A 14,602-nucleotide genomic window follows, 5' to 3' on the forward strand; every position below is an offset into this window, starting at 1 on the left:
TTAAATCGAGTGTTTACCAGTGGGATCATAATTGAAGGTAAGTCACTTGCTCGGTACAGAAAACTGGTTAGTCAGTAAGGATGAGGAGCCTGCTTTTGTTAATTAAGCCTCTGGGCCGATTTTGCTTTTGTGCCTTATTGTTACATGAATTTCTTAACAAGTTCCATTTTCTCAAAGCCATTCGTCATGTAATACTTTTTAAGATCACATTTTCAGAATGCTGTGCGAGTTTTGTCATAGCAGGCTTAGGATGTCCCCTCTGAATTACTATCAATGTTGCAGATGGTTGCTGGGCGTTACTTTGATCATCCGCTTGACTTAAGTTTGCAAAGTGTGAAATATGGTAGATAAATATATTTAAAATATTTAGGTTTTTAAATTCGAAGGTAAATTATATTTTCTGTCACCACATCTTTTAGCCTTTCCAGAAAATGTTGTATTGTCTTAGCTACTAAAATAGATCCTTGTGTCAAACCATTTTCAATACCTTCCAACTGAAAAGGTGGATCAGTAACTATTTTGTCCCTCGGCAAAGTCCCTTTTTGAAGTTATTATAAGGAATTTACTTAGCTATTTGCTGTTTTTGCAGTAACATGCTTTGCTTCTCAATAATCATTGTTATACTGGCACCATCTGCATGTAGTGGACCTATAAAGCTCACTTTTACAGTAGCACCCTGCTGTTATTGTGTGTGTTGTAATAGTTGTGCAAATACACAGTGATGGTGGACCAGAGTATGGAATGTCTCAAATGTAAACATGGAAAATGGAGACAGCTCAAATTCTAACCAATGACTGTGTAAACATGCACTATAGTCTTCAGCATCTTAACTCTTTCTCATTAAATTCTGAACAGCTTCAACCATGAACTACTTTTTGGTGTGTCTGTCAAGCACCTGAACAAGGCAGAACGTCTGATTTTTGGAGACTCATTGATGACACACGCCATGTTAATCACTGCGGTCACAGAAAAGGTAATTATGCCCCTACTAACCAAGAGGTTATTTGCACAGATGGATTTTAATAGTTCTGCCTTCTGTTTATGCAGCAGTGAGGCTCACTGACACTGAGGTTGAGTTTTGCTGATGGTTTGAGTATGTGGCTTTAAGTGAGCGGCGGTGCCTCTGTGTCTTGGCCGCCATATCTTTTCTCTCATGTGCCAGCCTCATAGCTGGGTGTGTGCATTGTTGTAACACTCCTTTCCCACAGCAATTATTATCTTGCCATATGTCCTGGATAGGGTTGCCATAGAGTCTTCACCCACATGGTTCCTGTGCTAAAAGTTTGTCAATCAGTGATCTGCAAGGTAGAAGAAAAATATACCTATTGGGCTCATCCCTCAGAGTACGCTCACGACTGCAGCGTTTGCAGTTGTTTTTTAGTACTTTAAAGACATTCACTGAGTACATTTTTGAGACATGAACAGAAAATGGTCTCCGATTTCATTTTTTTTTAGGCGGTTTGTGGCGGGTTGTGATGCTTTGTTCAATGTCTTGTTAAGTAATATTTAGAGGCTGTGGTCTATAGTAAAGACATTTCCTGGAGTTTTCACTTGTCCAGCATTAGTGTCAGGGCTTGCCTTATGTCAGTACGTGCTTTACATACTCCTTGTAAGCTGTTTGTTGTGCTTGTTGAGGTTTACTTTGTAACGCTGCACATGGTCACCACTAAAAGTATGCCTTGTGATTACATGTAAATAATTAAATCAGTCTTCCAGCACTGGTATATTCATAGCCTAACATACTTTGGGAAAATGTTACTTAGCCCTTGACCGATTATGGCTAGTTCAGAGGTGACTTGGGACGGAGGGCAGTGTTTGGGAGTGGTTGTAGTAGGTGCACATTTGACGTGCAACAGTTTCTAGAGACCTTAGTATTTCTAATAGCCATCCATCTTGAATGCGGTATTGAGATTTGAAGGTGTACCTGGGAAGAGTTAGCAAGCTGAGAGTTGTGAAGTTATATTTATTCAGCATGGTTCTGCATCCGTATTCTTGCAATCTAAGACAATAATATTGAACAGTATTGATGGTTTGGAAGGGTAGGTGGGGATCAATTTTGTAGATGGAAAATAGTTAGTCCTGACTCCAGGAAACACAGTAAGCTTAAGTAGTGGTCCGGTGGCTGTGATTTGAGTTGGTAGTGAGAGGCCGTGGCTAGCTGTCCACGGGGTACAATGTTTGCTTTAAGAGATTAATTACATTTACAATCAGTTGACTTCCAGGTGTTAAGAGCAATTGAGTTCAAGAGGTGTGAATGCGCTATTCCAAAAGTTCATCTTCACAACGGGTCGGTATGTGTTTAGGGGTAGGGATGTTTATAGCAATGTCAGCAGGCCTGCTTTAATCTTTCTTGATCTCAGTTAACACTAGATTCTTAGACACTGCATATTGTCAGGGTGCAAACCGTTTTGATTCCTCGTGTTTCTCTTCTTAACTGCCACAAAATCAGAACGTTTTACGAGACTCCAATGCTCTAGGATTGCACGATGGTCATATTTCTACATGCCTATCTGAGAAGGCAGTAGAAAATGTCTGAGGTTCGTCATTGTGGGTCGCTAATACGGATGAAAAACAAGGAGCAGTTTTTCAGAATTTCATAAGATGGTAGCAACTCGCTGTGCATCAAAGCACATACCTGAACTTCAGGCAAATTCTGAATTCATCTGGGCATTTCACCCTTCAGCTATTTGTGCACTGCAATTAGGCTAGAGCCCCTAGTTGCTCTTCATTGAGGTGGGTAGCCTGATGTTATAAAAATATTATTGTAGTTGATTTTAACAGTGAACATACGCAGGTTTATTGCAGCAATCTACATTTCGTTCTTGTCATGTAATGCATCAAACAAAATGTTCCCAACATTTTTGGGGATAGGATCGAATATATGTGATACATAAATACCATTAAGCAATTACACCCCACATCTAGGCATGTTTTTGTTTTTTACACCCTCGAGCACTGTCCATGGATTCTTCTGTTGTGGCACAAAAGTCCATTCCTCTTATCCATTCCCTCCTCATGGGGATGACTGTGCTCACCAGTATTTAGCAGCGTCTCTCTTGACTATCAATATCTTCTTCCAACAAGAGCTCTGGCGCTTTGCCACCATTGTGTGGGTCCTGGCGACCTCCCATCACTCCCACGAGCGTGTGCTATCTCCTGCAAATATTAGGCTATAATTGAACTTTCCCAGATTACATTAAATATGTGGCCCTTGAAGTTTTACATAATCGGCAGCAGAGGGTCTGGGATTTTGTCCATCTTCCATAGACTGAGGGTAATAAAAACTCTGGAGATATTTAAACTGGTTGATTCTGAGACCAGATATATTCATGTTCAATCATGATGCTGCATCCCAAATCACATTTGTGATAGGAAACAAACTAGAGGTTCTTGTGCTTGAAAAATGAGTTACGGCGTACGCATGCCTACCTCCAGTCATGTGCTTTAGAGAGGTACATGTTTCTGTTGTGCAGCTTGAGCTTCTGATTGTAAAACACAGATAATAAACTACTGGCCAACATATGTGGGTTGACAAGTGTCCAGGTGGCTGCGATGCTGCTTTAAACCCTTTGTTGCTTGAACTTTTTACCCCGCCTCTCACCTCCCCAGTGCTAAGCTGTGTTTTTTGGCTATTTGGAGTAGTTGGTGCTTAGACCTCCATAACTTTTTGTCCACATAAGCTTTCCATGTCCACTTTGCGTCCTTTTTTCTCAACATCCTGGGGATTCTAAAGATACCTAGGGTTTGTAGATTCTTATGGAGGGGACTGAGAAATGAGCCAAAATATACATACATTTTGTGTTTTGGGGGGAAAATGGGAAAAGAGTGCTCCAGAAGAAAGTGTCTGTTTTATTTTTGATGCAAGTGGCAGTGCTAAAATCACCATCTTCCCAGCTATCAGGAACAGGCAGACTTGATTCAGAAAAACATTTTTTACCAAAGTTTTGGCATTTTACTGGGAGACACCTCATTGTTCCTATTTCTTGTGCTTTCAAAGTCCTTCCAGGTTGCGTAAAGACAGGTGCAGGGGTGTGGAAATTTTTCAAAAATCTGCTTGGCCAGGGGACAAAATGTAACAGAAATCTGCTTGTCCTGTGAAGACATCTGCTTGCCCCACATGCTCCATAAATCACTAATGTACATCTGCACAGTGAGAACCTGCACTGCAATCAGTGAAACATACTGTGCAATATATATATATTTCAAATGCAAGTCCAGTTATGCAGTGCATGTTCAATCACCCTCAAATTAGGTGGTTGTATAAACAGCATGAGTGCAGATGTATGGGTTTGCATTGTGCCCAATTATCAGCCAGTTTGCATGCCACAGAATTTCATATGTAAAGAAATAGTACCTAAAGGCAGAGTGCAGACTGGTAATCAACTGCATTTCTTGAAGTGTCAATGGCACAGACTGAGTCAGAATATGAACCTGTAGGGCAGAAAGATGTTCTCCATCCTAGGGCCAACTCATAGCTGTCCAGCTTCAAAAATACTCCCATGTGATACTCTGATAAATGTGTGGATTACAATAATTGCACTTCTTGGCAGAGCATATTAACTGTTCATGAGGCAGCAAAACCGCATAGCAGAGCTGCTGTGGTTCAATGAGGCAGTATTTACAAGTATATCCACAAGTACACATTCACAAGAGGCAGTAATGGGCAGTTAAGTTAATCTTCCCTTTTACACTCCTGGGTGGGTGTAGTGTGATTATTCTATTGTGGACTCATGGCTACATTTCCACATTCTTCACCCACACCAGGAGCATATGCAGCAGTGGCAGTAGTAGTACAGGTTCTCTTATGCACGGTACTGGTATAGTAGTGGCAGAAGCAGAGTCAGCTTCCATAACAAAGAGATGCAGCTCAGCAATAAATGTTCAAGTTTGTCTCAGTCAGATATGTAGGACATGTAGCAGCTATGAAATCTTCACACTCAGTTGGAAACACTGTCCTTGCCTCTTGGGGAGTCAAATGCTAACTGACAAATGAGGTTTGTTTATATTTTAGCTACCAGGATTTAGAAATCCAATATTAGCTTGTCAGCTGAACAAACACCCAAAGCGCCACTGCTTTATTTTACTTTTATCTCCGTCGTTGTGTACTATGGGCATCTCATACCCCTTGCTGCAGCTTCCCATCTGGTACTCCCCTGAAAGACCAGGAAAGGTGTGTAGGAGGGAGATCGCGAGGGGGTTATACTAATACCACAAGTAGAGCACAACCAACTCTCTGCACAAACTCTCTCTGCTACCTACCCATAAAAGATGTAAATGTTTTAAAATACAGAAGGGGCCATCACATATATTGAGTTTTATACTCTAGCAATTAATAGAGATCTACAATTCTCCCCAACAAATCTTCCCACGACTTTAGACAAATACAATAGAAACACACATTGTGCACGGACAGGAAAAAATACTGTACACACTATTAATAACAGGAACATAAAACAATGTAGACAGCATCTACCACTGTTGTTTGCGGACACAAAGTCCCTCTAGTAGAGGCTCCCACCTTTCAGTCCAATGCAAATGTAAAACCATGTAGACAAAGATGTGGTACTGTTTCTTCACAGAGGGCACATCTTTAGCTCAAAGCAGTTTGGGGCTGGGTTGCTAAAAAATATGTGCATGACAATTTGGGAATTAGTCGAGTCTTATTAGATGCCTGGCACACTCTGAGGGGGAGCCTATTACCTCAGTACTACTGCAACAACTTCTGCAACCAGATTGTGTGTGTCCTATTTCGGACCAAAGACAGAAAGTAGACATTGGAAATGCTGAGCACCATTCGGACCAAAGACGGAAAGTAGACATTGGGAATGCTGGAGCACCATGCATAAGTGTGAGTGAGCCACATACTTACACTTATAGCGGCAGCAGGTGTGTAAACCCACTGAGCTATTTTTCTTGCTCATATGCCCTATTTTCCCTTTCCTGTAGGCTCTATGTTCTGCATGTTGAAGGATAAATGTCAGAAAGTGGCAGGTGCTTTGACCAGCACTTAAGAAAGCGTGTACCGAGATTTATGCAGCAGGTGCAACCACATGCTGTGCTATGCTACTGATATGTTCTCTTCCCTCACACACCATAGAATGACTCCTCCCCTTGTACTTCGCTAAAAAACCCAAATGTTGAAAGTATCATGGGTCAGAGCACAGTGTTCCTTGTTGAGGCTGTGAGGAAGACAAATTCAGTCGGAACTGGCAATAAGGTCCTTGCACACACGTACATCAAGTGAATATTTGTTTTAATTGGTGCAGAAGCAATGGGCGTAGAGCCAGCACTTGACTGTACCACTAAGTATAAACAGAGACTGGGCCCGTCCACTGGCATTCAACATTTGTGCCAGGGTCTAATGCAGTAGGTCACTGGATGCTGGTAGTTTATGAACTGCTTCAGCCCCCGCCCCTCAAACCCCAACCCCATCAGAAAGAGGAGAAAGTGTAGGCCATATGAAAACTTACCTTCCTGCCGCACGCACCGAAAGGAGTTGGTCACCTGTACTAATGACCATGGTGAATTGCAGAGAGTGCCTGCTGGGACTGAGATCTCTGAGCACAAGGCGCCCACGTGGAAAGGAATGAGATCCCCGGGTGAGACAATAACTTACACTTCCCTACATACTCGAATGAGGAATGCACTGGCGCAAAGTACAAAGAGCAGACTGCAAAATTACAGGAGTGAAATGCCCTCTCCTCCACCCCTACCACGACCCCACCCCAGCTGCTTACCAGAGAATGCTGGAAGTGCGTTGCATGGGAGCAATGTTCTTTTGCCAATTCGGGTGCAGCTTTTCTAGGGCATTGGGGCATTGAGATTGCCTCCATTTCAGGCCCTTGCGAAATGCACATAGATTGTTATTTTTTCTGCACAGTGCTCCTAACCCACCCCACCCCTCGTTTTCTGGCCATTCACATGCCATCATTGTGATGCTTTACTCATTGATTAAAATATACGTGTAATATAAACCATACAGCATCAGTCATTTCAAACATTCATTTCTGTCAGGAGTTCTTTTATGCTATCTGATCACATTTAGATAAAATCTCACTACATCTGGCATATGCACACTCTGTGCCAGTGGATTCACTCTACTGATGTACACATAGTATATGCTGACTGGAGACAAAACAACGCACACCTGTTGAAGGTCTTCAGTAAAACACATATAAACTGTTTCCAAAAATAGAATAATATCTGGACATCTGTTGCATAAATGTTTTCCAAAGCTTACAAGTTCGCAGCCAGGTCTCAGCTCTGCTGGGCACCCACGTCGGCCTCTTTTACTTTGTTTTTTGTTGCAGACTGCCCTTTATCATTAAAAACACACCATTAGTACCCTTTAAAACTGGGGTCAGCTGGAAGTCTCACAGAGACCACGTCTGTACCGCGGTTGCCCTGAAACAGATAAATCGGCTCTTAAAGCCACTCAGATATTATGAGATTTTAAAACAAACTTCATGAAATGTTCTCCATGCATCATAGAAGCTCAAACCTGTGAGTGAAAAAGCATTTTTCTTTACACTTTCATTTCCTTAAATTCACTAGTCACGGTGAAACAGGTGAATGTTTGTTTTAAAGTTTGGGTAGTTCTCAGTGACGGTCTCCACCTGCAACTCCCGCACAAAACCAACTGCACTTGCGCATCTGGTATTCCAGGCGCGGCCGCTCAGTGGGAGACACCTGCATGCTGAGCTGCAGCTCGGGCCAAAGCACCAGATAGAAGAGGCAGTCCCGCCAGCTCAAACAGGCAGCCGAGGCCCAAAGCTGGTCAGGCGCAAACAGGAAGAAGATGTGCACGATCAGCTCGCTAGGCAGCGACTCAGCACTCACCTCCCCACGCAGCACACCCATGGGCACCCCTGCTCTCCCCGACCCTGTCACAAACTGCTGCTGCCGCAGACTCCAATCTGCAAACACGACATCAACAACATTCAATGACATTCGATTCCCTATGTTGTTGGGTTAATTTCATTGATCCTGATTGGCTGTTTGCACGAGAGTGCTGCAGCTCAATAAATGTTCATTTTAATTTAAGGTCTACTTGTCTCACGGACAAAAAAGAAATGAACACTTCTTGCCCCTCATGGAAATCCCCATGTCTCGGGCGTCGGGCAATAGGAATCCCGCATCCCTGAGGTGTGAAACCCATGGTGGATCCCAGAAAAACTATACATTTCTGAAACGTAGACAACATTCTGAATTCAAGTGGTCATTTGTGTAGATTATTCAAGGTTTTCTCTAAGAAAAGTGTTGAAATAAAAAAATATTGAAGAATATTAAGAAAAAACGGCCATTGTGTCAATGCTTTCATTTGCAACTTTTCGTCACAATGGCTGATTAACAAAATCAATATACCATTACATCTGCTAGACACTTCTGCTTGCGGGTATTTATAGGGTTTGTGGGTTTTCCAAGAACTCAAGGTAAACAGAGCCAAAAACTGAGCTACACCTTGCAATGATTTTTCATTGTGTATCAGGTATACAGCAATTCATATGGAAAAATATGAATAGTGAAAAATAGGTACCAAGGAAAATTAAGTATTCCAAAATTCCAAAATGGGCAGAAGATTTGGAGTTTAGAATCAGTGGTTATTTGCACATCTCTGAATTTGTGGGCTCCCATACTAACATGTGAATTAAGTGCCATTTCTCTAAGTGACTTCTTTCTTAAACACTGTCTTACCTTTAGACGCTGCAAAGCAGGGAAATACTATTAGTAATAATACTTGTTCTACTATTCTGTGTTCCCGTCATGACTGGAAACAATCCAAAACGGAACACGGACACAGTACATTTTGCCACTGAAAACTGACCCATTTTTCCACTATACCTATCTTTGGATTTTGGGTCCTAGCTCAGTGGCACCAAGGGAAACCTATCAAACCTAGAAGATTTTGAAAACTAGACACCTAGAGGAGTCTAGGATGGTGTGACGTGTGGTTTTCACTAGATTGTGTTACCCAAAGTCCTTTAAAAACCTCAAACGTATTTCTGTGATGGAAAGTTCTGGAATCTGCGGGAGCCACAAACTTCCTTCTACACAGCATTCCACCAAGGCATCTGATGAAAATGTTACCTCACTTGTGTGAGTAGGCTTGGTGCCCGCAACAGGAATTGGCCCAAAATGCAATGTGGACACATCACATTTTTCCACTGAAAACTGACCCTTTTTTTTGCAGTGCCCCTAGCTGTGGATTTGGGGCCCTAGCTCACCGATACCTTGGGAAACCTAGCAAAACTATCAGTTTTTTTAAACCGGGACACCTAGAGGAATCCAGGATGGGGTGGCCACAAACTTCCTTCTACACAACATTCCACCAAGGCATCTGATGAAAATGTTACCTCACTTGTGTGAGTAGGCTTGGTGCCCGCAACAGGAATTGGCCCAAAATGCAATGTGGACACATCACATTTTTCCACTGAAAACGGACCCTTTTTTTTGCAGTGCCCCTAGCTGTGGATTTGGGGCCCTAGCTCACCGATACCTTGGGAAACCTAGCAAAACTATCAGTTTTTTTAAACCGGGACACCTAGAGGAATCCAGGATGGGGTGGCCTGCATGGCTGTTACTAGATTGTATTACCCAGAATCCTCTTCAAACCTCAAACTTTGACTTAAAAAACAAATTTTTCCTCACATTACTGTGATGGAAAGTTTTGGAATCTGCAGGGAGTCACAAACACCCTGCCACATGGCATTCCCCCAAGCCTTCTGATGAAAATGGTACCTCACTTGTGTGGGTAGGCCTGGTGCCTGCTAATCAAACGAAGGTCAATGAGGGTCCCTTTGTGAGGACTCCCACTGATGTTAGTTTGACCCTTTCTGTAACAGGCACTAGGCCCAGCCACACAAGTGAGGCAGCATTTTTATTGGGATACATGAGAAACGTTTGTGGTTCCCTTCTGATTCTGGCAAAGTATATCACAGAAATTCAAGGAACGTGGGATTTTAGTCACAGTTGAAGTTTGCAGGAGAGCATTGTGGATAAGAAAACTTGATGGGATCCATGAGGCACACCACCCTGTACCCCCCTGGGTGTGTAGTTTACAGGTTGGTAGATTTTCCAGAAAAGACAAGTATTACTGCACAACCATCTGTTTCTCAAGTACACACACATACTGGTTAGATTTGGCACAAGGGTGGGTGAAAGGTTCAAAATGTACATTTTATTAGCAAGAGATTTCACAAAAATGTAATACGCTTAATAATTGTTAAAAAAAAAAAAGCTGAATCAATGACTCATGGCTCATGAGCTGTAGTGCTGCGAAAAGGCACCAACTGCTTTACAGGCCATTCACACAAATTTCAAGAGTGACCCACACAAGACAATTTGCACTTCCAGCCACAGGCTCAGCACATTACAACACTCACATCAACAGACTGCGCCAAGGACCCATCATTTCTATACGCCCACTTGACTGACTTGGCAAACACACAGGCTGACAGAGTGTGAGGACTGGCGTTTGGCTAGCAGTGTTGTAGTGACCAGCAGCAAGTCACTACTCACACACCGCCAGCCAAATGCCAGCTCACACACACTGCCAGCCAAGCACCAGTCTAGGCACACCGCCAGCCAAGTGCCAGTCCACGCACACTACCAACCAAGAGCCAGTCCACGCACACCACCATCACATTTTTTTTCAACAAAAACAGTTGGAAGTAGATGAAAAACTATAGCTACAAACACATCAGCTCAACCCAAGTACATCACACTAATGGCAATCATAAAAACTGAACAAAAAAAAAAAAAACGATTCAGACCAGTCAGTTCACTTTTACGCTCATGGTTGCTCCCTATACTTCCATTGCGTGTGGTACAATTTAAAACATGGGCACACATAGCCCAGGACAAGAAGTACACAGGGGCAGGACATACGACACTCCTTCCGTATGCCTCTTCAGACATAGACTCCATCTGCTACAGGGAATGTTTTTTGTTGTTATTTTTGGGAGTGGGAGAAGCGTAATCAGGAAAGAGGCGATCTTTCAATCCATGTAACACCTTAAAGGATGTGGTACATCTGGAGAGGTGTCTGTCCGACCATGCTAGTTGCAGATTCCTTACCTTTGAATTTCCTGAGGCGTCAGACTGGATCTGGAGATTTTTCTTCGAGCAGTGCCTCTGCGCGCCATCAGGTGGCATCGGTCGAGTCCACGGGTGTCATTGGTGTTGTGTTCGCCATGATGATGTCACGGTCATATATAGGCGCCACCCCAGCGCTCTGACGTCAGTTCTTTTCTTTCCGCGCCAGCCTACGTGCAGATCAGAAGAACTACCTCAGTCATTTTTTGACTGTCAACACTTTTGTAAAAATAATTTAAGAGTTTGTGGATGCGTCGAGGGATATCCCGCAAGACCGGATTCATACCCTGCGACTCCGGTCACCGAACTATGTCGGTGGCAGATCTGCACCTCGTGTGTCTCTGGTGCCTGGAGCGCAATCACAACCCGAAGTCGCTCTCACGGTCCCGTTCGAGAGGAAGGTCTTGAGACCGGCCGCAGAGTCACCACCACTCTTCGTCGTCCAACTCATCGGGACATTCGGGTCACTATGGATCGGATGATATGAGGCGGAAAGAGCATCCACGCTCAAGGCCTCCGTCAATGGAGCCTTCTTATGGGTCGGCTCTGCGCGTCCCCGACTTCCCAGGAGCCTGAGCCACCCCCACCCAACTTAAAGAATTTTATGAGGCCATGGGCCTCATTTTTGGGCGGTGCGGCCGACCTTCGGAGCCTTCGGGCACAGGTGTCGATTGGGGTCCCCTCGGTTTCAAAGCCGTCTGCTTCGGCCACAATTCTGGAGGGCCCCTCCGGATCCAATCGCGGATCTGTCCTGACGCCGGTCGTGCCACGGCGCCCTTCCTCTGCGTCAGGTCAGACGTCGACGACCCGGAGCCGGAACGACGTCGATCAACGCAGATTCTGTTCTCTATGGGCTCTCCTGGGCCCAGGGTTGATCCAGACCCTTATTCTTGTAGGTATAGATACGGGGAGAGTATGGAGGGGACACTGGACCCTTTAGAATACCAGCTTGACCCCCAAATGTACTGGGTGCAGGATTTGGGTGATGTCTGTGGTCTAGACACCTCTCCTGACACTGGTATGCTCTCTCCTCCTAGCGTGGCTACGGAAGAGGGTGCTTCTTATTCTATGGTGGTGGGAAGGGCGGCTGAGGTGCTGACCTCGAGCTACCTTCTGTGGCGGTTAGGCCTAACTGACGTGCTTCAGCTGGGGTCTTCCTCTTCCGAGCCTCTTTTACTCTTTAATGAAGCACTGACAGGTGTCATTTTGGGTACTTGGTCCAGACCCAGCACAGGAGCTCCTGTGAATAGGACAATTGACCGCAGCAATCGGCCTGCGCCATCAGACCTGAAATTCCTGACCCAACACCCCACGTCTGAGAGCCTTGTCATCCAGGCTTCTTCTTCATCTGGTGCATTCCCTGCTGCACCCCCGGATAGAGAATCAAAAAGACTGGATAATTTGGGGAAGAAGTTGTTTTCGTCCAACACTCTGGTGCTGTGGTCCGTGATCTCCGCATGCCTTTTGGACCACTCTTCCCATACTCTCTGGGATACGGTCACACAAGTGCTACCTGCAGTTCCAGAGGAGGCCCGGACTGTCCTTTCCCAAGCCATAACAGATGAAAGGGATGCAGCTAAGTCCATAATTTGTTGTGGACTGGATACATCCGACTCTCTGAGCAGATCGGTTGCATCAGCGGTGGCATTGAGACATCACACCTGGCTGAGAGCATCTGGCTTTTCGGGGGATGTCCAGCAATCCTTGATGGACATGCCCTTTGATGGCACATGTCGGAGACAAGGCAGACTCGGCGCTCGAGTGCTTTAAGGATTCCTGAGCCACAGCCTGGTCCCTTGGCCTCGCGCCCGCACCCAGACCCCAGCATTCTGCCGTTTGCCCCTTTCGTGGCTACTGAAGGGGCTCCCAACTGTGTCCTTTTCCCCCTGGCCACCGACCAGTGCATCCGGAACAGCCCCTGCGCGGCCGCGGGATCCCCCGTTCCCGGGGATCAGGGAACCAAACGGGTCGCTCATTCCGCCCCCATCCCCTCTTCAGCCTCCAAGCCTTCCTAGTCCGCAGGTACATCAGGAGCCAATAGGTCGCAGGATACGGCATCACCTGCCCCAATGGCACTCCATTACCTCGGACAGATGGGTCCTCCAAATTGTCCAAAGGGGCTACTCCCGCCCCTTCGAGACAACTCCTCCAGCCATGCCACCTTCTTACAGTCAGATATCGGAGGATCATATGGTGCTTCTCCGTGAGGGAGTCCAAGCCCTTTTGGCCAAAGGAGCTATAGAGAGGGTTCCGTTGCCAGAAGTAGGTTGTGGTTGCTATTCCCGCTACTTTCTGGTTCCGAAAAAGGACAAAGGTCTTCGACCTATATTAGATCTTCGGTCCCTCAGTCTCTTCCTAAAAAAAGGACAAGTTCAAGATGTTGACATCGGCTCAGGCCCTATCTGCCCTGGATCCCGGAGACTGGATGGTAGTGTTGGACTTGCAAGACGCATACTTTCACATTCCCGTCTTGCCGGCCCACAAACATTACCTACGATTTGTGGTAGGTCACGAGCACTTTCAGTTTACCGTGCTCCCCTTTGGCCTTACCAGTGCCTCTCGGGTGTTCACGAAGGTGATGGTAGTGGTGGCAGCTCATCTGCGCAGTTTAGGGGTCCCAGTCTTCCCCTACCTCAACGATTGGCTGTTGAAGGCAAACTCACCCCGGACAGTCATCTCCTACCTCCAGAATACGGGGTTCACTATCAACTTTCCGAAGTCACACCTGACTCCTTCACAGATGCTCCCTTTCATCGGAGCTGTTCTGGATACAGTGCAGTTTCGGCCATATCCTCCCGAAAAGCGAGTCCAGGATATTCTGGCAGTGATACCGATGTTTCAGCCTCTGTCCTGGATTTCAGTGAGAATGACTGAGGCTGCTGGGCCCAGATGGCATATGCGGGCTCTGCAGTGGGACCTGAAGTTCCAGTGGGCGCAGCATTAGGGAAATCTCTCCAACAAGGTCCAGATCTCAGAAGTGACTGTGGTGGTTAACGAATCAGGATTGGGTCAAGGGCAGATCCCCTCTTCTTCCCGGAACCAGATCTTAAGGTCGTGACAGATACGTCCCTCCTGGGATGAGGTGGCCACATGGGAGAGGCAGAGATCAGATGCATCTGGTCTCCGGCGGAAACCGGGCATCATATCAATCATATGGAGCTCCGAGCGATTTGACTAGCATTGAAAGCATTTCTTCCCTCCCTCAAGGGGAAAGCAGTGCAGGTGTTCACACACAACACCACCGCCATGTGGTATTGCAACAAAAAAGGCGGAGTGGGGTTGTGGACCCTTTGTCAAGAGGCCCTTCGCCTCTGGACTAGTCTGGAACATCAGGGCATTTCCCTGGTGGTTCAACACCTGTCTGGCTCCTTGAATGCCAGAGCAGACTAACTCAGCTGACGATGCATGGTTGACCACAAATGGCATCTCCATCCAGAGGTGGCCCAAGGTCTCTTCCTGCAGTGGGGAGAACCTTGGTTAGACTTGTTCACCTCCGTAGAGAATGCGC

At 45.6% G+C, this 14,602-nt stretch overlaps 1 protein-coding gene across 1 annotated transcript in view; it reads left to right on the forward strand.

Moving 5' to 3' along the window:
* Positions 1 to 14,602, forward strand: part of BLMH (bleomycin hydrolase) — a 305,030-nt gene that overhangs the window by 182,521 nt on the left and 107,907 nt on the right. Inside the window, exon 10 of the mRNA XM_069226259.1 lies at positions 856 to 973. Within this exon, the coding sequence (XP_069082360.1) occupies positions 856 to 973 (118 nt within the window). The remainder of the gene's footprint in view (positions 1 to 855; positions 974 to 14,602) is intronic.

Source organism: Pleurodeles waltl, chromosome 3_1 (genome assembly GCF_031143425.1).
Source record: "Pleurodeles waltl isolate 20211129_DDA chromosome 3_1, aPleWal1.hap1.20221129, whole genome shotgun sequence".
NCBI lineage: Eukaryota > Metazoa > Chordata > Amphibia > Caudata > Salamandridae > Pleurodeles > Pleurodeles waltl.